This window comes from Mustela nigripes, chromosome 10 (assembly GCF_022355385.1).
Source record: "Mustela nigripes isolate SB6536 chromosome 10, MUSNIG.SB6536, whole genome shotgun sequence".
Classification (NCBI taxonomy): domain Eukaryota; kingdom Metazoa; phylum Chordata; class Mammalia; order Carnivora; family Mustelidae; genus Mustela; species Mustela nigripes.
This window is the reverse complement of record NC_081566.1, coordinates 31,847,949-31,872,923: the sequence shown is the minus strand read 5'-3', so window position 1 is coordinate 31,872,923 and position 24,975 is coordinate 31,847,949. Positions and strand designations below refer to the sequence as shown.

General features: G+C 45.3%; 1 protein-coding gene across 4 annotated transcripts in view; it reads left to right on the top strand.

Annotated features, from left to right (window-relative positions):
• The window catches only part of HHAT (hedgehog acyltransferase), a 360,097-nt gene that overhangs the window by 89,309 nt on the left and 245,813 nt on the right, over nt 1–24,975 (top strand). For all 4 annotated transcript variants that reach the window (XM_059412956.1, XM_059412955.1, XM_059412953.1 and 1 more), the window contains exons 5-7: nt 8,448–8,642; nt 10,983–11,198; nt 19,997–20,168. In XM_059412956.1, coding sequence (XP_059268939.1) covers nt 8,448–8,642; nt 10,983–11,198; nt 19,997–20,168 — 583 coding nt within the window. The remainder of the gene's footprint in view (nt 1–8,447; nt 8,643–10,982; nt 11,199–19,996; nt 20,169–24,975) is intronic.

Genomic DNA, 24,975 nt, shown 5'->3' with positions numbered 1-24,975 from the left:
AAGAGACAATGAAGAAAGTGAAAAAGCAAGTCACTACGGGACGCCTGGGTGGCTCAGTTGGTTGGACGACTGCCTTCGGCTCAGGTCATGATCCTGGAGTTCCGGGATCGAGTCCCAAATCAGGCTCCCAGCTCCATGGAGAGTCTGCTTCGCTCTCTGACCTTCTCCTCGCTCATGCTCTCTCTCACTGTCTCTCTCTTAAAAAAATAAAAAAAACCTAAAAAAAAAAAAAAAAAAAGCAAGTCACTAATAGGTAATTTACAAGCTGACAGATAAGTATTTAGAATACATAAAGAAATTTCCCAAGGTAAGACAAATCACCCAGTAAATAATGGCTCAGGATGTGGAAAGAAATCTGCAGAAGAGGAGACACAAATGACCAATAAACTTGGAACACATGTTCCACTTTATTAGTAATCAAGCAAATGCATCTTAAAACCATATCATTTTATACTCTCCAGTTGCACAAAGACAAAACTCCTGGTTGTGTCAAGTAATGGCTACCTGAATTCCTACAGAGAGCTTGTGAATATGTATTTTTCTTTGCAATACAAAGAGGTGCCGAGCCCATAGCTGCAGTATGAATTCTGACATATCCCCTGGAGAAACTCTTTTTTGCCAGTCAGGGGATGAGTCAGGACATTCATTGAAGTGATGTTTATAGTAATGAAGAACCAGAAGCAATCCAAGTGTCCGTTATGGGGAAAAGGAGAATTGTGGTGAATTTATTCCACGGAAAGGACTGAATCATAGCTGTGATGGTCAACACAGTTGAATTTTTGGATCAGCACGTTGAGCTGATAAGGCAAGTTGCAGAGGATTCCATCAGATATGATCCCATGTAAAGCTCAGAATTGTGCAAAACTAAATGATGCATTCACATGTATGCTTACAAAGATGAGATAACTATTAAAATTCTGGATAGTAGTCATGTCTGGTTGGGATGGGAAGTAGGTATGATGGGGTTTTGGAATAGAGGTGAGGTTCAGTGGGGTGAAGTAGTCTGGAGCGGACAACCAAGAAAGAATTCTCGAGACGTCTGTGGTGTAAAATCTGTGCTTATTAAAGCACAGGGACAGGATCTGTGGGCAGAAAGAGCTGCTGCCCTGGGGTTTTGAGGGGTGGCTGATTATATACTACTGAGTTGGGAGAGGTGAGGAAAAAGGGAGGTTTTGAGAAAGAACTTTTATATGTTAAGAGCCATGGGCTCCTGGAGGCCTTGCCATTGATAAGTTAAGGTTGTTTACCCCCCTAGTAAGGCATTAAGAGTGAGATAGTTGGGAGCTTCCTGGAGGAATGTTACATTCCTCCTATCACACGTCCTTATGAATGGGCTGCAGGTTTAAAAGAAATTCAGTTTTATTTACATTTCCTTCTGTCTCAGCCTCCCTCAATTTTATGGAGGAGAGGGTGATGTTAGGACTTCAGGAAACTGAGCTCTTGGTCTCTGGAAGTTAGGCTGTTGATAAGCAAGCTTCTTCCATGTAACTCACTAGGACATTTATAAACTGAGGGAGACCCATGTCTTGCAGGATTGTGATCTAAGTTAACTATTTGTTCCTTTAGGGCAGCCAGGAGTGCCTGAGGAGTGTCCTGTATATCCCATGGGGCAGGGGGTGTTTGTGGGCTGTCCGCTTCAGCTTTGCCCTCAGCTTGCCTTCTGCTCCCTCATCAGATAGCATTGGAGGAGATGCAGGTCCACCCCTTTTTTCCCTTTGATGGTTTGTTTTAATTGAGGCCCAAGTGACCTCTGGCCAGCACCCTCCAAAACCCTGGTAGAGCCTTGTCCTTCTGCAGCTGGTGGCCCGTGTGTGGGGGCTGTTTTCCTCTTCTCTATGCCTTACAGACTTTATAAATAATCTTTTCTCTGTTTTGATTTTTTTTTTCCTGTTTTGATTTTTGATATACTTGTAACTGCACATGTGGAAGAATGAAGCGGGCAGAAGGAAAACTGAGGGTGCCCTGGGCATACCCAACTTTTTCATCTCCTGTCCCCCTTATGACTCTTGTACCTGTATTGGGCCTGACGATGGCCACGTCCATTTGGTCTCCTTTGCCTCTCACTTGTTCTTGCCAGTTCGTGTTTGCTTCCTGTAGGTTAATGTCTCTCTAGCTTTTTTCTTTTTCCTTTATTGCCCCCCTTCCTCTCTGAGCCTTTTTATTTTTTAATATTATTTATTATTATTTTTTAAAGATTTGTATTTATTTCAGAGAGAGAGAGAGAGAGAGAGAGAGAGAGTGTGTGTGTGTGTGTGTGTGTGTGTACAAGAAGGGGAGGGTCACAGGGAAATCAGACATCCGGCTGAGCAGAGAGCCTGATGTGGGGTTCAATCCTGAGACTCCAGGATCATGACCTGAGCCAAAGGCTGATGCTTAACTGGCTGAGCCACTCAGGTGCCCCCACCCCCACCTTTTTCCCAACTGTGACTTACTGTGAAATTTTAATACCACAGATACACTGTTTATGTCGTATATGCATACCTATGCTTTATGCATAAAGAGTGAGGTTTTCTTGCCTCCAAGAAGCAGCCCTCACCGCAGGCGATCTGGCCCGGTGGAGAATGCTAGATGTGGATTAACCTTCCAGAGGCTCACCACCGGATGCACCTCCTTTCCAAACTGCCTCCATTTTCAGCTGCTGTTTTGCATGTACCAGCATTAGAAATATACCTGGTTTAGGATCTAGATGTTTCTCCACTTAATTTGCTTGTAACTTTGAGTTAGGCTCTTTTTATCTTAGGCAGTATTCTGAATACTTAAGAGTACTTAAGTGAATCCCACATTTGCCACCTTTAAGCTTCGTGGTCTTATAAGCCAGTTAGTTGTAGTATCTTTGAGCCCATTCCTCATTTATGCCATAGGGAAGGTGCTGCCTGCTTCTCAGGGTAGTGGTGAGGGTCTGATGTTTTTCAGGGTTATGCTTGTATGGGATGAAAGCCAAGGGCTGCTGTGGGCTGCTGACATTTGCTGTGTGCCATGACTGTGATCTGTGTGTTTGCTTCTGGGAGCAGCCACCTCTACCGTGCTCAAGAAAGGAGGCCACTGTCTTGAGATTCTGAAACCCTGAGGGTAGAGGCTGTCTGTCCAGCCATACCTACACACCTCCCCTGCCTGTCTTTCTCTGACCCTCTCTCAAACTTGGGTTGGGTTGTGGGGATGGGGGGGAAGGATTGAGACACAGACCCTTCCCCTGAGAAAGTTGGGTGAGCACACAGAGGAAGCTAAATACTGATCTTGATTCTGGACCTGCTGCCGTGGTGCGCTGGGTGCCTGGGAGGAGGCGGGGGCCCCATCTGCCTGGGGATGTCAGGGAAGGCTTCCCAGGAGGTGCCTTTGAGCTGCGGTCTGAAGGAATGCAGGTGTTTGCTTCTTTTAGCTTCCTGCATCTCTGTACCAGGCCTGGGTGGGCAGGTGGACTCTGTATCTGTAGAGCACATCCTATGCAAAATCAGGGGGAGAGCACTGAGTCATCAGTGTGTGTCTGTCTATCCCCTCATCTCAGGTGCAGGCTTGATTTGTGTGACAGCTGGTGGGCGGGGTTCTGCCTGTGGCTGGGGCACAGGGCTTTCTCTGTCTGAGTCTGCTTGGCCCTGATAGGTAAGTAGGAACCACAACTTTGGCCCATTAGCTTTGTGTTTCACCACCTGGACTAAGTGTCCCAGATGGTGGGTGTTTATGGGACTTCCTCAAAGTGGAAGATTTGGGCTGCAGCTGTCTTGTATTTCCCCATTCCTGGAGGGGTCAGGAGGTGTGGACAGACAGCCCTTGCAGGGAAGGCATGTCAGCATCTGAGCTAGTCTTGCTGTTCCAGTCCGTAAGTCCTGAAGGAGGCTTCCCATCTCCATCTATGTCTCCTCTCTCTTCCTTTGAGGGTCGCACCTCCTCCCAGAGAGAGGCAGGTTATGTCCAAAAGTGTGACTGCATTGCTCTTCTCGCTTTTCTTCCCACCAGGATAAGTAATAAAACTTTCCACTGAGCTTCTTGGCCAAGGTTAAACGCCTTTTCTCTGGGTAGGGCGCTCTCTCTGGGTTTTGGCGAGCCTGGGTCAGAGGCCGGGAGGGGAGGCTGAGGAAGGCCCGGAGCTTTGGCTGTGGGCTTGTTATGATTGGATTGTGCGTTGGGTGGGTCAGACCGTTGCCTCCCTTCTTGAACACCCCTGTGGCCTTGCCACCGCCTGAGACATTGCGTTCTCTGCCCTCGGAACTAAAAATAAAAATACCCCTGTGTGCACCTTTTGAGGAGGCTGGCCTGGTGTGGGGGCTGCGGGTGGCTCTGTTGCTAACCCCAGAGCTGAATCTTCAGTGTACCTCTGACTGGCAGAACCCACATCATTAGCATGGGGCTCTGACCAGCTGAGCTCGTCAGCCACAGGACTGCAAAATGTGGTCCCGTGGCACTGGCTGAAATGAGTAAACTAACCTCTGGAAGGCTGTGGTGAGCAGTGTTCCTGCCAGCATCTTATTGAAACCACACACCTAATAGGAATCTCATGTGCTAACCAGACTCTTCTGCTCCCTCAGTGCATATCTAGGGAGGACTGAAGTCTGCTTTGTGAAGGCCCCCTGGCCTTTGCCCCCAGGAAAGGCAGGCTAGAATGTGGTTGTTTTGACTCTGGGATGGTTTTGGTTTTTCTCTTTGGGGAGATATATACATATAAATATATATATCTATTTAATAGCAGCTGCAATTGATTATATAGTATATAATAAATTATGCCATGCATAAGGATTATTGATTGATTCTTTTTATTTATTTCTCAAACAATGCCCCCACTGAGTGGTTTCTGGGAAGCTGTACAAAAATAATTCATAGACAGCAAAGTCTGGTAATGTTGCCAACAGGAGTCCTCACCAAGGCTTTACCCTTTCACCCTTCCCTCTGGAGGTGAGCTGAGGAGGGAGCCCTACCCTCCTGTCACTCGGTGCCTGCAGCTCAGAGCAAGCTGATGGGAGAGAAGGATGGCGGGGTCGGGGGCATTGCCAGCCGCTCTTCCTGGGGCTAGGTCCTTACTCCTGATTAAGAAGATTTGAAGAACAGAAGGGTGAAGTTTCTCGCAGGGGTGCTGAGTTCATCCTCGGAAACACACCAGCTCAATTGGTTAGTCTCCTTGAACCCATCCATTGGGTGAGAGGCAGTGGGTTCTACCACAGATGTCCACCTTCATGGCTTGGGACCCGTGCCTTGACCAAACTCTCTGAGCTTTCACAACACAAATCGAGTAGTAAGAGACTCCTGTGAGTGGAAAGCAGGCAGTAGGCAGCGAGACGTGAAATGACTCCATTCCATCTGTACTGGCACAGCCGCCTTGGTTCATGAGGGGTCAGCGGTACAAGTACAGACCTTCGAAAACAGCAGCTTTTCATGTTCGTCGACTAAAAAGCCCCAAGTGTTGGTGCTAACTTCTTGTCACCTGTTAGTCATAACTACCAGGTTAAGCCCAAAGACTTGGGGAAGCATATCCATCCCCCCCATCTACCCACTCAACATTTGTTCACTTACCCAGTATTCATGGGATGCTCGCTGTCTGCTTGGTGCCATGTTAGACTCTGGGCCTACGTTATTGTAATTTGAACAATTACAATATTGTAATTGTAATTACAATTAGCCTGCGGAGGGGGACTGTCAAGCAGAGGGTCCGTTTGGTGTCAACACAGGGAGCAGCGGACAGGTGGCCGTCCTTCAGTCCGGGGCAGGAAGCACTGTGTTCCTTTAGGAAGGCTGCTACATTCGCTCTTCAGCTGAATCCGAATAACCACAAAAATATAGTTTCTTTCTTACTGTTTGTTAGACTTTTAAAAGTTTCTTCTCTTCCCTCACCTGCCTTTTCGTCTTCTATTAGAAACGGAAGAGCCTGGAGTGAGGCAAGTGAAGGGGGTCAGGACAGTCCTGGGCCTCAGCAGAGTTCACCCAGCCTGTCTTATTCTCAAGCTTTGGGTGGCTTACACTTTGTATCCTTTACTTTATTATTTTTAAAGATTTATTTATTTTAGAGTGCAGGAGTTTGGGGAGGGGGAGAGAGAGAGGCAGAGAGAAGAGAGAGAGAGAGAGAAGCAGAAACAGACTGCACTGAGCCCAGAGCCCAGTGTGGGGGCTCAATTTCATGACCCTGAGATCATGACAAGCAGTTTTGGAATAGAAATAGGTGGAACAGGGCTGCTTTAGGCCTTTGCACATGAAAATGGCCTTTGAGCCCTCCCCCTCCTCTTCCTCCTCAGAGAAGCAGGCCATCCATGGGGCTGCTTGCTGGTGGGCAATGTTCTCTTCTATTTCCAGCTGATTCTGCCAGTTTCAGATGCATGTGGAGGGTTAGTGGTTGGAGGAGGTGTGTCCTAAGGGCTGTACTGAATGTGGGGATGGTCCTTTTCTGATGCCGGTCAGAGAACAAGGCATGGATGACTGATCATGCTCTCAGGAGTATAGTGGGGTTCTTATTTATATAACTTAAAAAAAAAATTGGTGATTGTTTTTGCCTATTTTACATCTTTTCCTTTATATCACCTGTCTGCCATGGATGTGTGTGGTAGAGCTGCCTCTCCTTACTGGGGAGAAGGAGTAGGTGATACGAGGGATAGTGGAGAGTGTGCAGGTAACATGAGAGCCTTGTGTCCGCCATCTTGGAACAGTACCAAGTGTTGCCTGCCTGTCCTATTGAGCAGGAGGAAGGCCATGAGGGATGAGAATTGGGACAGAGTTGTGTGCCTCTTAGGTAGCTTTGGTGAGCACAGTTAAATTCATCAGAGAATCTTGTTCCGCTTTTTCCATATTGAAGCCCCTTAGTCTGTGGTTAAGTTTCCAAATGAAAGCTGAACACATAGGCTTCTTCCACATGGATCAAATCATGCTTAATAAAAATGTGGCTGTGTATGTGTGTAGCCCATGGAAAAGGATCTCTGGTGGTCAATCCTCTAGATCCTGTTGGAACCCCCCCCCATTTGTTAAAATCAGTAAAATGGTCTTTGGCAACCTTGCTTCTTATAATTGGACTCTGCTCAGAGATGAGTGTTTGGGGGAAAATTTGAAGTAAATTTATGTGACTGTTTTCTGTGGGCAGTAGGATGGAAAAATTGTAAAACAGAACTACAGATCTCTCTGATTTTCTTGGAACTTAAAAGTGGCTGACCTAGCCGCTCATCTAAAATGTTCTCTCTTGGGCTGGAGTGTAGGTTTGGGAAAGAATTGTATTTAGACAATATTTTGGAAGAGTTAGCATCTAAAGATGAGATTTACAGCTCCTGGTCTACATCTGTCTTTGCCTTAAAGAATTCTTGTTTTCACAAGAAGACCTCAATTCAAGCATTCCCCACTTTTTAACAAAGTGTATTCCTGGAAACATATTTTCAAGTGCACACCAAAAAGACTCATCATATTTCCCTATAGGAATAATACCTAGAATTTGTAATGTCCTTCCTATGTGTGCAGATACTGTTGTGAGGATTTTACATGCATTAACAATCCTCACAGCAAGCTCATGAAATAGATACTGTTATCCTAATTTGACATATGAAAAAACTGAGGCACAGGGGGATTAAGTAACTTGCCAGGGGGCCACACAGCTAGTTAATGGGGACACCAGGATTTATTTTAGGCAGTTGGACTTCAAAACTTGAATAATTAAACCACTATAATATGTGGTTAATATGTATCTATAAACAATATTAAAATATTATTGTGGCTTTTAAGTAAAGATTTACCATCCAGATATGACCAAGAATATATCATAAAAGCAAAGACATCTTTAATTATTTATTCAGTGTCAGTAATTACAAAACTTGATAACTGGAGAGAAAATACTCTGATTCTGCTAAGATGGGAATGAACTTGTCCATCAGATTGATTAGGCAAAGGCCACAATACTGTATAAAGTAGGTAAGATACACTTTTTCTGTGACATCAGTTTGATTGTGAATGATATGCTAGTAAAAATGTACCAAAATATTTTAATTTAAATCTCTGGTTTGGAGTTTCGAAAGCCGTTTGTGAATTTGAATGGCCCAGTTGTCTCAGTGAGACTCCCGAGAAAACGTGCACCAGCATTTTCTTTTACCTTCAGTTCTGCAGAATAGTGTATGTAGGGGCTAGTGTTCCAGATTAGTAGTTTTTCCACCAGTTTTCTTGCTTCCATAGGTCTGTTGAAAAGTCAGTGAAGTATCTTGTTGGGGGAATCCAGTGGTCTGGGTGGCTTTGGCTGAAGGCCTGAAAGTGGTTCCTTCTTTCTGGGTGGATCTGGTGGAGTTCTGGGGTTAATGTGGAAGGTCCTTTTGAATCCTGTTTGTCTGTGTTACACTAAATCCCTGGGGCGGTAAGAATAGTTTTGTTAATGGATCACTAAGTATTATGCTCTTATATGTAAAACCTTTAATAGCAATACCCATATAGCTAATTCTTTTGTCTTTTCCTCCCCGGCCCTCTCCTTCCTTCTCTCTCCCTGGATCCCTCCCTGTCTGCAGCACAGACCCTGGATCCTGGGGGCTTATGGAATATGGGCCTCCTGGTGTGTGCTGGGGGCCCATGGCACAGCCATTATTTTTCTCCACACCCTCATCTCCTTCTGTGTAGCCCAGTTCCGGTCGCTGTTCCTCACATGGCTCTGTTCTCTCCTCCTGCTCTCCACACTGAGGCTGCAGGATGTGGAGGAAGTTAAGGTAAGTGTTGCCGTTTTACCCTTGGAAGGAGACGCTGTCTTTGGCAGAGCTTCCATTAGGGAGACGTCTTGTTTTCAGCCAAGAGTCAATTGAGGAAGCATGGTGGGGGTCCCCCTAGTGGCCACGTGGGGTTGGTACATGTGAGTCCTGGTGTGTTGCATTCTGCAGTCTTGTCTTTTGAATCTATGTCCTAACCATCTAAGGCTGCCCAGGGTCGATCTTGTACTTTTCCCAGTTTAATAGGCATGGGTGGTGCCAGATGTTGCAGGAACAGAGGGTAAGGAACAGTGGGAAAAGAAAGCAATAGTCTCTGCATTTAACAAAAATCATCTGTAGAGTGCTCTACAATTTATAGGAAAATTTCACATTCCTTATCTCATCCAGTGCCCATGATGGCCCCTGAGACAGATAAGGCAGGTGTTTTCCTGGCCCAGAAAATCTTAGGAAGTTTTTATATTCTTTCTTTGGTCATCATAGAACTGAAATTCTGCAGTGTCTTTATTTTAGTTCACTTGTTCATTCGCTCATGCATTGATTCAAGTGACAGCACTTGGCAAGGTCATGGGAAAGAACATGATGGGAAAGCTGAGCCAGTGGACGACCTGGTTCCTCTGCTCTTCTAGTGACTGTATTTCTACTTGTGAGACTGGGGACAGTCATTTAACCTGACTCTCAATTACATCATTTCGAAAATGGAAGTAATAGGTGCTCTGTGTTCCTCACGGAGTTGTTCTGAGGCTCTAATAAGATGATATCTGTTAAGTGATTTTGTAAAAATGGTTAGGCTTTTGAGAATTCAGTTATTTTTTCTGTTATATTATCTTAGTTTTTCTTCATTCTCATCAACAGATTGGGGCTAACACTTTAAGCACATATGTTAAAATCTGGGCTTAAGAGAGAAAGTAGGGTAAAAGCTTCAATGGTAATTATCACTTGTTTGGGGATAGTTAGTATCAGTTGTGGGTGTTGGTGGAGAATGAATAGTCCATTTATTGTGTAGACTAGAGATTTGAGAAATACTGCCCGAGGGGAAAAAATGACCAGAAACTTGTTGCTTTGGGTTTTCATGCTTTTGCCCACATCGTTCTCTCAGTCTTTATTGGTGGCTGCTTCAGTCCCGGGCATGGAACAGAAACTCTTCAGTGCTTAGTTTTTCTGTGGAAGCCCTAAAAGTGTCCCCATGCATCACATTCACCATTCCTCCCTTTGTCCCAGTTTTCTATCTTGTATTCCCATAAATTGTTCTTCTCATTAAAAAAGCAATATATAAGTATTATGGAAAATATAGAAGCATGATGATTATAAAATGACCCATAATTTTATTCCTGGTTATACTATTTAGATTTTACCACAGACATTTTTAGTACATGCTTGTTATTTCTTTTTTCATGTTGCATTGTGTACTTCCATGCCTATCTCCTGTATGAGAATTTAGATACATGGTGGGCAGGGACTGTTTTTCTTTTCTTTTTCTTCTTCTTTTTTTAAATAATTTTTAAATTAAAAAAAATAAACATATAATTTTTTAAAATAATAAACATAATACATATAATGTATTATTAGCCCCAGGGTACAGGTCTGTGAATCGCCAGGTTTACACACTTCACAACACTCACCATAGCACATACTCTCCCCAATGTCTATAACCCCACCACCCTCTCCCTATCCCCTGCTCCTGGCAACCCTCAGTTTGTTTTGTGAGATTAAGAGTCTCTTATGGTTTGTCTCCCTCCCGATCCCATCTTGTTTCATTTGTTCTTTTCCTATCCTCCAAAGCCCCCATGTTGCATCTCCACTTCCTCATATCAGGGAGATCATATGATGATAGTTGTCTTTCTACCATTGACTTATTTCGCTAAGCATGATACCCTCTAGTTCCAAGGGACTGTTTTTCTTGACTGTGTTTCTAAAGCTTCTTTGGCAAATAGTGCTCACTTACACGTGGAGCCAAATGAATAATAGAAGAACAAAAGGAAAAATACGTTGAAGACAGGAATCCCGTATGACATTCGTAAGCCTCTGTCTGCCTTTTGAATTGCTGGAGGAACTGTCAAAGTCCCCGCTGACTGTATTCACCTGCATGTCAAGATGAATCCGTGAGCTGTGTCTCTGGGAGAACTTTCACTGTAGTGCATCAGGCCTGATGCTACATGGATGGATGGTGGTAGAGACACTCCGCCGCCCAGTGCTCATTCACTCCTTGCTCCAATCACCAGGGAAATTTACCTGCTGCCTCTTTATGGGACAGCTGGTCTACCTGTGGAACTGATCTCCTTCCTAGGGGCCTAGATGCTATCCTTCTTTGACGCTCAAGGGCTGTTCTCTTTTGGGACTTTGCAGAGAGGCTGGTACCAGACAGAAAATGAGTACTACTTGCTGCAGTTCACGCTGACCGTGCGCTGTCTGTATTACACCAGCTTCAGCCTGGAGTTCTGCTGGCAAGAGGTGCCCTGTGGGAGCAGCTTCTACTCCTTTCCCTGGCTGGTGGCCTATGTCTTCTACTACCCTGTCTTCCACAACGGGCCCATCCTCAGCTTCCCGGAGTTCATCGCCAAGGTAGGGCCCCCTGGGGACTGGGCTGATATTCTGTAGATCAAACCTCTGCCCTTATTGGTCATGGCCATCCAGGAGACACCTGAGGCTCTGCATTCCGGGGGTGGGGGGGCTCACAGATTGAAAACACGTGATTGTCGTGACTGCTTACATAGTAAATGAAATACTTAGGGGGAGTATGTATTTGAAATGAAGGTCCACTTGTCTCTTGAGCCTGTTGGGTCAAGGAACCCTCCCCCTCCCCCGACTCTTCAGTGGTCTCTAGCAACCAGGATTAGTAACTGGGCACAGCAGGGAACTTAAGAGTGGATAGCCACTGCTGGGAGGTCCTGGGGAAAGAAAAAATTGGATTCTAATGGTATTACTTGGAAAAAGTGGAAAGGGAAACTGTCTAAGCTGTTGGTTGGCAAATACCATGTTCTTTTATTGTCACAAACTGCTAATGAAATAACTCTATCATTGCCTGGGAACTGCTCAGGGTGACTAGGTAAGACAGCAGAGTGGAGTTAGAGTTGGACAGTAGTGGTGTGTTTTGGGCTCCCAGTGCCTGTTTCTGCCCAGGACCCAGTTTCCCTGCAGCTTTGTCTGAACCTCCTGTCAAGCTGCCTTCGTCATTCCCACCTCCTTCTCCCTCCTACTTAGAATTTTCCTTCTCATGCTGCAGCCAGCCTAATGGAACATGTTTAGGAAGTCAATTAAGGTTTAGTAATCAATCATACCTAAAAGCTATGTTTCTTGAGGGACAGTTCTATCTCCTACCACAAAAACAAAACAGTCTTGATGGAGGTGGGAATAACAATGCAGGTGCACACACGTATGTGCACACATAGCACAGCCTATGTGCACACAGAACATAGCACATGCCTGTGCACAGTGCACACATGCACACACATGCACAAACGCACACACACATACATACATACGCCTGGGATGAGTTCCAAGTGCAGAGCCAGCAGTACTGATATGTATTTCCAAAGTGCAATGTGAAAGATGCTCCCTGGAAAAGTAACAGGGTTCTTAGAAATCCCATGTTCTGTCTTAAAAATCCCACACAGGTTTTCATTATACTCAAAAGTGTATTTCATTATACATTTTTATATTGTGTATTTATCTATACATTATACACTTGTGTATTTCATATACACATTATAACAATAATGTGTAGCTTAAGAATTGCCAATTAAATTATTTAACTCTTTTATCCTCCATAAATCTTCAAGTGAAATTGATATTCTAGGCAGATATGTGTTTAGCATATGGTTTCTCATACCTCGGTTTGGGTTACATATGATCATTCTTCTGTCTGAAGTAACTTGAAGTTTATGTTTGAAAATTATGTTTAAAATTATTGTGTGAAAGACAGGTGGTTAGCCATGGCAGCTGATGTTCTCACAGTGTAGCCTTAGGAGCAGCAGCAGCAGGATCATCTGGGAACTTGTTAGAAATGCAAATTCTTGGGCACCCACCTTAGATCTGGTTCAGACACTCTGGGTTGGGGCCCAGCAATTGATTTTAATAGGCCTTCCAGGTGATTCTGCTGCCAGCTCAAGGTTGAGAACCACAGTTCTGAGTTCCCTGGCAGAGTTGGGGGCTGGAGGCTGGGGGTGACCAGGTTTCTTCCTGTAGGGACTCAGGTGTGGAGACGCTGGTTGCAGCTGTATCTTACCCCTCTCTTTTTCACTCCTTTCAAAATGGGAGCACTTGCTAAAAGCAGAGAACTCACAAGGCAAATTGGAACCTTTCTCTGTGGGCTGGGAAGATTCATAGGAAAGTCAGTCTAGAAAAGTCCAAATGTTTAGTACATTGCAGGGCAAATAAAGACAGCTGTTAGGGTTCTGCAGGTATAGACGGTCCTAATGGGGCACTGACCCCCTGTGAGAAAAATGGGTCTTAAAGGGGAGGAGCAATTAGCTAGGAAGATAAGCTGGTGGTGAAAGAATTACGTCTTGGAGGCCACGAAGGAAGAGGCTGCTAGGAGGGGAAGAAAGCCAGCTGGAAGAGCTTATAAGCACATTTCCTCTGAACGAGTGTGTGAGTGAATGAATGAATATAACATGAAGTGACAATACTGACATTCTCAGTTATTAGGTTGTCAGATCAAGGAGAGCCCCAGAATGAGACTCTGCCACCAGGGGGCAGCAGAGCCCCACCATGGAAACCAACCAGAAGGCCAAACTGGTTGATAAAATGACAGTATTAAGCATGCTATGGGGAAAATGTGTCTTTCACCCAAGTTTTTTAGTATGTAAATAGTATCCACAAGATGAGGGAGGCACAGAAGAGGTGTCCTCTGTGAAGTAAGGCATGTGAAATTTGCACGTTGATCATGAGCAGGTATGAATTTGCCTGTTAAAAGGCCACAGTGCCTTAGCTTGAAGGCCATCTCAGACAGCATTTGGAGTTTGAGGAACACGTGCCCCATGTTTAATTAATTAATTAATTAATTAGACAGAGATCACAAGTAGGCAGAGAGGCAGGCAGAGAGAGGAGGAAGCAGGCTCCTCGGTGAGCAGAGAGCCCGATGCGGGACTCGATCCCAGGACCCTGGGATTATGACCTGAGCTGAAGGCAGAGGTTTTAACCCACTGAGCCACCCAGGTGCCCTGCCCCATTTATTTTTGAGTCTTTGGAACTCAAACTCTAGTCCCGTGGTCTGTGGACTCAGCTAGGGCTGATGCTAGAGGACAGGCTGGCTGGGGGCAGTTTTAATCAGCAGAGGCACTTACACACAAGGCTTGTTTATTCGCTTAGTCTAGAGCCTGGGGCCCCCACTTCTTCCTCTGAGCAGGCTGAATTGTGCAGCGGGGGCTGGTGTGGAGGAGGACGGTGAGGCAGAGTGTGGTAGACGAGGGGGCTTTTCCTCACTGAGGGCTGTGCTCCCACCCCCAGTGGACAAGTTATCTCACAGTGCTCACAGTTATTTTGCCTGGTGGCTAAGGGCAAAGGCCCTGGAGCCCAACCCTGTTGTCAGGGTTTGAATTCCTGCTATGTTCTGGCTTGAGAGCGTTTGGTGAATTACTTACCTTATTATTATTATTATTATTTTAAGATTTTATTTATTTATTTGACAGACAGAGATCACAAGTAGGCAGAGAGGCAGGCAGAGAGAGAGAGAGGAGGAAGCAGGCTCCCTGCTGAGCAGAGAGCCCGATGCGGGGCTCGATTCCAAGACCCTGGGATCATGACCTGAGCCGAAGGCAGAGGCTTTAACCCACTGAGCCACCCAGGCACCCCTCTTGTTCTTGTTGTTGTTTTGTTTTGTTTTAAGCAGAGTGACAAAAGATCCTTGGGTTTCAATCCATTGCTTGAACTGAGAATTTAGGAATTTGCGCCTGTCATTCTTTTCTTCCTCTCTTATTAAAGCTCCCTGTGGGAGTTAGAAGCAAACAGCCTGCATCACGTTTCTTGAATTAAAGGATACCATGCTCTTTTTTAAAAAAATATTTTATTTATTTATTTGACAGAGAGAGAAATCACAAGCAGGCAGAGAGGCAGGCAGAGAGAGAGGAGGAATCAGGCTCCCTGCTGACCAGAGAGTCCGATGTGGGGCTCCATCCCAGGACCCTGAGATGATGACCTGAGCGAAGGCAGAGGCTTTAACCCACTGATCCAGCAAGGCGCCGCTACTTACCTTATTTGTGACTCTTGTTACCTTATCAGTGAAATGGGAAGAGTAATAGTACCTCCAGTCACAGGATTGTACGGGGATTAAGTGATTTCCTAAAGGTAACGTAGCTTCACATGTAAATGCTGTGAGGTGTTAATGATTACTGCTACTGTTGTTTGCTGGAAGCCACTGGCAATTCTGGGGAAGCTGTTATGAGGTCATGAGGCTCTGACTGCTGGTTGACCCACAAGCTGAACCCAGGCAATCAGAGGCTCCTCATGCCTTCCCCTTCTTAGAGTGTGCTTTCCACCTGCTGTTCCCCACTAGGAGCTATTTCAAGGACACAGACTTGAGAGAGTAAGGTATCACTGAGAACCTCTGGCCTGAATATGTGATTGAACCCAGTTAAGGCCTCTATATAAACTTTTAAGATTGGGTAGGCGGGGGTGGGGATTTGCAGCTACTCGAGACCCGCCTTGTGTGTAAGTTCCTCTGCCCCTTACACCTGCCACCTACCAATCCGGAGCGCTCTGCATCTTCGTTTTCTCCCTGCCCTCCCCACAGAGGGGCCAGTTTCTGATTTTACCCCAGGAAGCTCCCAAGGTTGTGAACTAACATAGGCTTAGGCCAGAACCAAGACCCAGGGCGTCCCGTCACATCAGTGGGCATGGCAGCACGGGATCCTGGGAAGTGGCCATTCTTGGCCTTAGAAGGGGCCAGTGTATCAATTCTGTCTCTTCAGGAGAGAGAAGCAGGTGGTCGCTGCAGGTGCCGGGGTAGGCCCAGCCCTTAAGTGTCTAGGGTCGGTAAGAGGTGGGCAGGCAGACCAAGCCCCAGATATGCCGCTCAGGGTTTGGGGCAGGCTCTGGCGACCATCTGGAATAATACAGACTATAATTCATAACAGCCATTGGGCCCCTGCTCCAAGCCAGACTTGGTACGTGCGAACTCCTTCATCCTTATAGCCGCTGGACAAGGGGGGCACTCTTGTTACCGCCACGTCATAGATGGTGACACAGGGACAAAGAGAGGCTAATTGAATACAGATCAGGGTGGAAGGCGGCCAGCCCCATAGGAGTCAGAGGATGTGGTGTCACCCAGTGGATGTCTGGGTCTGAAGGCTCAAGCTGGCCGGGGCAGGTCCCTGTCCTGTGGCAGCTGCTTTTGGCTACGGGATCCCACCGGCTGTAGTCTGGATGCCTGGGGAGGGAGAGAGGAGGGCTCACTGCAGAAGGCTTTGTTGGGAGTAGGGTAGGGTCTGTGACCATGGGTTGGAGAGCTGTTCCTCCATCACAAAGGATAAGACTCCTGGCTGTGGTGCCCTTGACCCAAGTGCAGAGGTGGGAGCCGAGTTGGCACAGTCGAACCCTGGCTCCAGGAAAGACTTTGGCTGGTGCTTTTAAGCATCTGTATTATTAGTGTGTGAAGGAAAAGAACCTTTCATCTTTGAGAACTGTCATCTTTTGTCATCAGACTGTCTTTGAAAGACTTCGACATTCCTTTTTATGCAATTTGCATGAAATGAGGTTTTGAAATATAATGTGTTTTAAAATGCATTTTGCAGATGAGTTAATGTGTATTTTTTAGTACAGGCTTAACTAAAAATTCCCACTGATGGCAGTTTGCAGTGGTCTGAAGGTTGGCACTCCCTGAGTTTGAGATCTTGCAAATGAAATGCTTGCATGCAGACAATAGAGCAACCCTGCTCATTAGGTGAGCTGTGTATGGCATATCTTTTCTTTCTGCTGGATCGGCAAGGGACAAATGCTGAATTTCTTTTAAATTAAAGGGAGTCAACTAGATTGAAGGTGTAAATGGACTGAATCATACGAATTGAATTGAAGGTATAAATGGACTGAATCGTATGACTTTAAAGAAAGATGAATAACCATTTTTTAAAGTACAAGCTAATAGAATAAAAAACTGGATTGTTTTCCTTCTACTGTATTCATTTGTATGATTAAGGAAGACAGTTCTGTTCCTCTGAATGAAGAGGCATCCAGCATCAAAAAGGGGGCATTGCAGAGAAAAGTCCAGCCCCTTCTGGTCCAATGATGACACATAATTATACCTTATTAAACTGGGTAGGGAAGTTTTGCCCTGGGGACAGTAGATAAGCCATTATTGGGAAGCCAATCAGCCACAAAATGCACCTCGTGTTTTTCCTTAATTACAGATATTTGTGTCATTTTAGACTGCACATTGTTTGGGGAGGCTAAGGCAGGCCTCTGAACTGAACTTGAATGGCAATTGCCTGGAGCTAAGAGGTGATTGGGTAGACATGTTTTCCTGATTGCCTGGTGGGGCTCCCCTCCTGTCCAGCTGCTTCTCTGCTCTTGGGGCTGAGACTGCACACTCATGCTCTGAGGCCTCAGGTGCAGGTCTGGTCTTCAGGGGACCTGAGCTTGGGGTGGGCTTGTGCTTGGGCTCACGTGCCTTGTGCAGATTTGCTTATTTAGAAACTGGAGACATTCTGTTGTGTGAAGATTGTGTTCTGTCCATACTGCTTCTGAGGCCGTTATCCCGTTCAGCTGGGAACTTGCTTCCCTCCAGGAGTGTGGCACCAGGAAAGGGCCACCTGTGGTCTGGAATGGTTTACGTGTCTCTTCATGTCTTAGCTGAGCTGACGGCCTTGGTGAGAACTCTTCCACAGACCAATGGACACTGTGTTCATAATTGTTTCCTCATATGTTGATGGCCATGAGGTCAAAATGAATTTGCTTTAGAGATCTGGAGAGAATGAACAAAGAGGACCTCAGTAGAGAGGTAAGAAAATCAACTAGTGAGGTGGGAAGTCGAGGAGAAATAAAGATGGGTCCATTGTAGGAGAACAAGCAGAATACTTACCCCTAGAGGACGCCGGGCTGCCCAGGCGAGATCCTGAAGCTTGATACTTTTTAGAAGAGTGAAGAAGTAGAGGACCTTGCCTCATCCATAGAGAGAACCGGAGTCTTCACAGTATCTTGACATTCCAGTACTTTCCCCTTATTACAATAATAACCAATTGTCAAAAGCAATCTAAAAATCTTACCAAAAAAATACAATCATTGTTGCCATTTTGGTGTGTATCTTTCCAGGCTCCCATTATTTACGCACACTAAACAAAGTAGTTTTCATGGCTACATAGTATTGAGGTGGACTCGTGCATTTGACCAGCCTCCTCCTGCTGGACATTCGGGTTCTTTCCTTTTCTTCTCAATTCAGTAACAGACATGGTGGTTGGGTGGGTAGACGTCTCTGCCTGGAGGCGTTACCTAAGTGTTGGCCTGCAGATCCACGGCTGCAGACGCTGTGCGGTCCTGCAGAGCATGCGCACTTGTGGTGCGCATTCGAAGGAAAACCACCCTCAGGTTATGCCTGGAAGGGGATGTGCATTGGGTCGTGTAGTTCAGCTGTGATTGCAGTTGGCTGTGATCTTTGTGGGTCTGCACAGCCCAGATGTGCCCAGTCCTCTTCCAGGAAGACACTTCCCAGATGACCTGGGAGATCCCTCCTAGCAGTTACCATTGCTTCTAACAAGGCAGCTTGGTAAGGCTGGGCAAAATACCTTGCGAAGGCCAGCTGTGGAAAGCATACAAAAAGGAAATTCCTCTTGATCAATTTACATTACAAAAATATTAAGTCAACGAGCTTGCCTTGGTGTAGCTACCCACACAGATGGAAGAGGGAGCAAGCCATTGTGCAGGTTATTGCGATGTCGCAGAGGCAGCCAGAATTTCTGAAGCTGGCGTCTTGTGCTGAGAGGACAGGTTGAGAAAGTGTAGAATGTGTGGTCAAAATGGAATAAAAATAAATCTCCTGGCATGAAGATTTCCCTCCCTCTCTGAGGGCAGTGCCTATCACCCCTGGCTGCAGCGGGACCCCTGCACCTCTGATGTTCAAGGCGTGTCTTTTCCTGTTCGGGGAGCGTCTGCGGGAGCCCAGATTGTCAAAAGCTAAATCACGTCCATTTTTTCTGCCAGCAAATGTTTGCAGATTCAACTTCATCATTTATGCATTGGTTTCACCTCTGTATTACAAGGCAGGCTTCTGTCTACTAAAATCTTGTCAGAGAAGGTCCTGGAACACTCATGTGCTCTCTCTTGTGTTTGCGCATTGGTCTAGTGGTATACGGCTGAAACTGATTTCACACACATTTTATAAGGCGCTTACGCATTTCAGCATCTGCATGTTTTAAACTACTGTGTGTCCCTAAACAGCAGGCGGTGAGGCAAGACCCAGAACCCAGGTCCTCTGATCAGACTCGTTCTATGTTGTCCTTATGTGTTGAGTGAACTCCCAGTAATCTGTCTATGGCCATGAATAACCCAAAGTCCAAACATCCTTCTCTCACCTTTGGTGTTTGGTTCTGAGCTGTGTCCTAATTCTGCCCTGAAGCTGGTAGTCTGGGATGCCATGAGGGAAGAATGTGAAGAAGACCCAGTAGGAGGCATATAAGCTACCGGATAGTACCTACCAGTTAGCCAGTGCTTTTTATAGGCCAGGTGCTGTGCTTAGTACTTTATAGAAGCTACCATATTTATTTTCACTTTACATATGAGGGAATCAATCCTCAGAGAGATGGAGTAACCTGCTCAGGATCACACAGTTGTGTGGTTTGTGCTAGAGTCTGATCCCCATTCTTACCACAAAGTCCACATCCCTAAACTGTCACGCTGCACTGTGTGGCGAGCAGGAGACTTGTCCCACATACTGTCCCTGTTTGTGTTCATTCTGCCTTGTTTCAAATACAACTGCGGGTAAGACGACACACCCACATCGGATTTTTCCCTTGTTCTCAGGCTCTGTCTCATTCTCCTATGACCCCTCCTGACTTGGCCCTACTTTTACCATTTTTCCATTGTGGGTGGGTGATGGATGAAGAAAGGGTGACACCTGAGCCCAAAGAGACTCCAGGGTCCTGAGGGAGAGTACGTCAGATACTGCCCTCTAGGCTGGTGTTTGCAGTGCTGTTGCTGGGGTGAAGGGCTGCAGAACCCCTCCTGGTTCCTGGCACGAGGCTAGTTCGTTGATTCCACCCATGCTCGGGCGTGACTTTTTCACCCAAGAACAATGCATAACTAATCCAGCCCTGTTTTGGTAGATAGAGCACTCATGTTTGTGAGAAGGATGCTGGGAATACTGTCTAGGGGACTCTTCGGAAGACTGGAAAAATGAAGGCACAATCTAATGACTTCTTTTGTTTCTACTTTAGATGCAGCAGCAAGAGTACTGCTCACTGAAGTCCAACCTTTCCGCCTTTGCTGTGGGGCTGGGTCGCCTCCTCTGCTATTGGTGGCTGGCCGAGCTGATGGTTCACCTCATGTACATGCACGCCATCTACAGCAGTGCCTCCCTCTTGAGGGCTGTCTCTTGTTGGACCTTAGGTAATGCTGGCGGTCACTGTCGGTAGAACAAACAGCAGGAGGTAGCTTCAGCCTGAGGCTGGACCGGGGTAGACAGGGTGTGGTTGCCTTGAGCAAACCCCCCCCCACACACACACCTTGTTCCTCTCGTGGCCCAGGTGATGCCTGGGAGGGGGCTGATGGCTTTGAGGGAGGTTGGTAGGAAGCCCTTTTCATAATGGAATCCTCCTAAGCTTGGTGGGGAGCAGTGAGGGGTGTGGGGATCTGCACCTTTGTGGTGCCCACTTGACTGGAGACAGCAGGAGACATGACGGGGGGGGGGGCAGCCTTTGAGGGCCTGCAAAGAGGTGATGCTCCAGGACGGAGTTATTTTGTAGTATTGGTTGTGGTTCTTGCGTTTGATGCTAAAGAGAAGAATATGCGTTTTAGAGTGGGACAGACGTGGGTTTGACTCTCAGCTCCACCAACCCCTGCCGGGCGGCCCGTGGCTGCTTACCAGCTTCTCTGCATCTCCGTCCTGTGAGATGAGCAGACTTGCTTTTGCAGGGTTGGTTTGAGGGTTAAATGGAAGCAGGGGGGTGAAGGGCTGGGCTTACAGACTCCCGAGGAGGGAATAAATGGTGTGTGCCTGTGTGTGTCCCTCTGTTGTCCCACCCCCTTGCTGGTCTGTGCATTTCCTTTATCTGCAGTGGGTGAGACGGAAGTCATCTCCTAAAGCAGGACAGTCTCCAGGATAGGACTTAGCCACAACTCTTCATTTCTCTGGCCCAAATTGCAGAGACGATGCCCCTTTCTGAACTAAAGCTCCTCGCTTCCTTGTTTGCTCTCCTTTTAAGAACTCCTGTGGTAGCTGATTTCAGCCCTGTGGTCTGATCTCCAGCCTGTAGCACCCATGGGAAATGTGTGATCTTCCGACCAGATTAAGCTGCTCCCTATGGAGGACAAGAGTACAAGCCAGACTCCTTATCTGTTCGGTGAATTACATATTTTTTTTTTTAAAAGTCATGATTGTCCTTGGTGTATCACACAGGCTTAATCAGAAGGTTTTCAAGGAAGAACCTTTTGGGATTGGAAAAATACTGAGTTGTTTTAATTAGAGCCTCTTTTTACCCCAAACAAATCTTTTTTTTATAGTTGGGGGGACAAGTTTTTAATGATATGTTTAGACAAATAGAATAAGAGGAAACGATGACATGCTAAATCAGATCCCAGCTGTACTGCTTCCAAATTAAGAGACCATTAGTTTGAGTGATTTTAACTATGAATAACAATAAGCACCACTCAAAATGGGGTTCAAACTGTAGGGAAAAACTGTTATCTTCTGAGGTTATCAGCAGGGTGGTAAATCGGGTGACTCAGAAAAATCATCAGTGATCCATTTGGGGATTTGTCACTCCACTTTAGAATCTTGAGGTGCCTGGATGGCTCAGTGGTTAAGCGTCTGTCTGCCTTTGGCTCAGGTCATGATCCCAGCTTCCTGGGATCAAGCCCCTCAGTGGGCTCCCTGCTTTTTGGGAAGCCTGCTTCTCCCTCTGCCATTCCTGCTTGTGTTCTTCTCTCTCTGTGTCTCTCTGTCAAATAAATAAATAAAATCTTAAAAAAAAAAAAAAAAGAATTAACCAGAATCCTAGAAGCCTTTTGTTTATAGTGACAACCCGTCACCTATCACCTGCTCCTGAGTTTTGGTTTTGTCATTCCCATTTTTTAACCTTTTTTTTTTAATCTTTTTAATTTCTTTTCAGCATAACAGTATTCATTGTTTTTGCATCACACCCAGTGCTCCATGCAATCTGTGCCTTCCCTAATAACCACCAGGTTCCCCCAGCCTCCCACCCCCCGCCCCTTCAAAACCCTCAGATTATTTTTCAGAGTCCATAGTCTCTCATGGTTCACCTCCCCTTCCAATTTCCCTCAACTACCTTTTCTCTATCTCCCCATGTCCTCCATGGTATTTGTTATGCTCCACAAATAAGTGAAACCGTATGATAATTGACTTTCTCTGCTTGACTGATTTCACTCAGCATAATCTCTTCCAGTCCCGTCCATGTTGCTACAAAAGTTGGGTATTCATCCTTTCTGATGGAGGCATAATACTCCATAGTGTATATGGACCACATCTTCCTTATCCATTCGTCCGTTGAAGGGCATCTTGGTTCTTTCCACAGTTTGGCGACTGTGGCCATTGCTGCTATAAACATTGGGATACAGATGGCCCTTCTTTTCACTACATCTGTATCTTTGGGGTAAATACCCAGAAGTGCAATTGCAGGGTCATCATAGGGAAGCTCTATTTTTAATTTCTTGAGGAATCTCCACACTGTTTTCCAAAGTGGCTGCACCAACTTGCATTCCTACCGACAGTGTAAGAGGGTTCCCCTTTCTCCACATCCTCTCCAACACGCACACATTGTTTCCTGTCTTGCTAATTTTAGCCATTCTAGGGGCACCAGGGTGGCTCAGTGGGTTAAGCCTCTGCCTTCAGCTCAGGTCATGATCCCAGGGTCCTGGGATCGAGCCCCGCATCGGGCTCTCTGTCCAGCAGGGAGCCTGCTTCCTCTTCTCTCTCTGCCTGCCTCTGCCTACTTGTGATTGCTCTCTCTCTCTCTGTCAAATAAATAAATAAAATATTTTTTTTAAAATTTGGCCATTCTGACTGGTGTAAGGTGGTAACTCAATGTGGTTTTAATTTGAATCTCCCTAATGACTAGTGATGATGAACATGTTTTCATGTGTCTGATAGCCATTTGTATATCTTCATTGGAGAAGTGTCTGTTCATATCTTTTGCCCATTTTTTGATATGACTATCTGTTTTGTGTGTGTTGAGTTTGAGAAGTTCTTTATAGATCCTGGATATCAACCTTTTGTCCGTACTGTCATTTGCAAATATCTGATTTTGATGAAGTCCCCGAAGTTTATTTTGGCTTTTGTTTCCTTTGCCTTTGGAGACATATCTTGAAAGAAGTTGCTGTGGCTGATATCGAAGAGATTACTGCCTATGTTCTCCTCTAGGGTTCTGATGGATTCCTGTCTCACGTTGAGGTCTTTTATCCATTATGTGTTTATCTTTGTGTATGGTGTAAGAGGATGGTTGAGTTTCATTCTTCTACATAGAGCTGCCCAGTTTTCCAGGCACCATTTATTGAAGAGACTGCCTTTTTTTCACTGTATATTTTTCCCTGCTTTCTTGAAGATTATTTGGCCATAGAGTTGATGGTCCATATCTGACCTCTCTACTGTGTTCCACTGGTCCCAAAAGGGACTTCATCAAGATCAAAAGCTTCTGCACAGCAAAGGAAACAGTCAACAAAACAAAGAGGCAATCCACGGAATGAGAGAAGATAAATAATAAATAAATAATAAATAAAATCTTAAAAAAAAAAAAAGGATTAACCAGAATCCTAGAAGCCTTTTGTTTATAGTGACAACCCATCACCTATCACCTGCTCCTGAGTTTTGGTTTTGTCATTCCCATTTTTTTATCTTAAAAACAAAAACAAAAACAAAAACAAACCCTTTATTTTTAGAGCAGTTCTAGGTTTACAGAGGAATGAAGAGGAACCTGTAGGCATAGTGGCCCCCACTAGCAATATCCCCACGAGGGCAGTGCATTTGTCATAACTGATGAACCTAGGTCAACCCATCATTATCACCTGAAATCCATCATTTACATTAGTGTTTACTCTTCGTGTTTGTTGTACAGTGTGTGGCTTCTGACAGATGTGGAACGACATGTATCCACCACTACAAAGTCACAGAGAGTTTCATAGCCCTGCAGTTCCTCAGTGCTCTCTCTGTTCATCCCTCCTTCCCCTCTCACCCCTGGAACTGTTGATCTGTTTACCATCTTCATAGTTTTGCCTTTTCCAGCATGTCATATAATTGAAATCACACAGTATGTAGCTTTTCCAGGTTGACCTCTTTTACTTAGTACTATTGTGCATTCAAGGTTCCTCCACGTCTTTTCATGGCTTCATAGCTCATTTACTTTTAGTGCTGAATGATCCTTTGTCTAGAATGCACCACAGTTTGCCCCCTGAAAGACATCTTAGTTGCTTCTAGGTTTTACAGTCATGAATAAAGATGCTACAAATATCTGTGTGCAGGTTTTTTGTGGATATGAGTTTAAACTCTGAATAGATACTAAGGAGTGCAATTGCTGGATTGGATGGTAAGAGTATGTTTATTTTATTTTATTTTATTATTTTTTTTTAAAGATTTTATTTATTTGAGAGAGACAGTGAGAGAGAGCATGAGTGAGGAGAAGGTCAGAGGGAGAAGCAGACTCCCCAAGGAGCTGGGAGCCCGATGCGGGACTCGATCCCGGGACTCCAGGATCATGACCTGAGCCGAAGGCAGTCGTCCAACCAACTGAGCCACCCAGGCGTCCCAAGAGTATGTTTATTTTTGTAAAAAAACTGCCCTATTATTTTCCAAAGTGGATATATCATTTTTCATTCCCACCAGTAATGAGCGATTTCCTGTTGCTCCACATTCTGGTCCTCATTTAGTGTTGTCACTGTTTTGGATTTTGTCTCCTGTAATAGGTAGAGAGTAGTATCTCCTTGTTGTAATTTGCAGTTCTCTAGTGACAGTCAATTTGGAGCATTTTTTCATGTGCTTATTTGCCTTCGACATATCTTTTCATGCTGTTTGTTCAGGTCTTTTGCCCATTTTTAAGTTAGGTTTTTCCATTTTATTATTATTTAAGTTTCAATGGTTCTATTTGTGTATTTTAGATAATAGGCCTTTATCAAATGTATCTTTTGCATATATTTTGTGTATTTTAGATAATAGGCCTTTATCAAATGTATCTTTTGCATATATTTT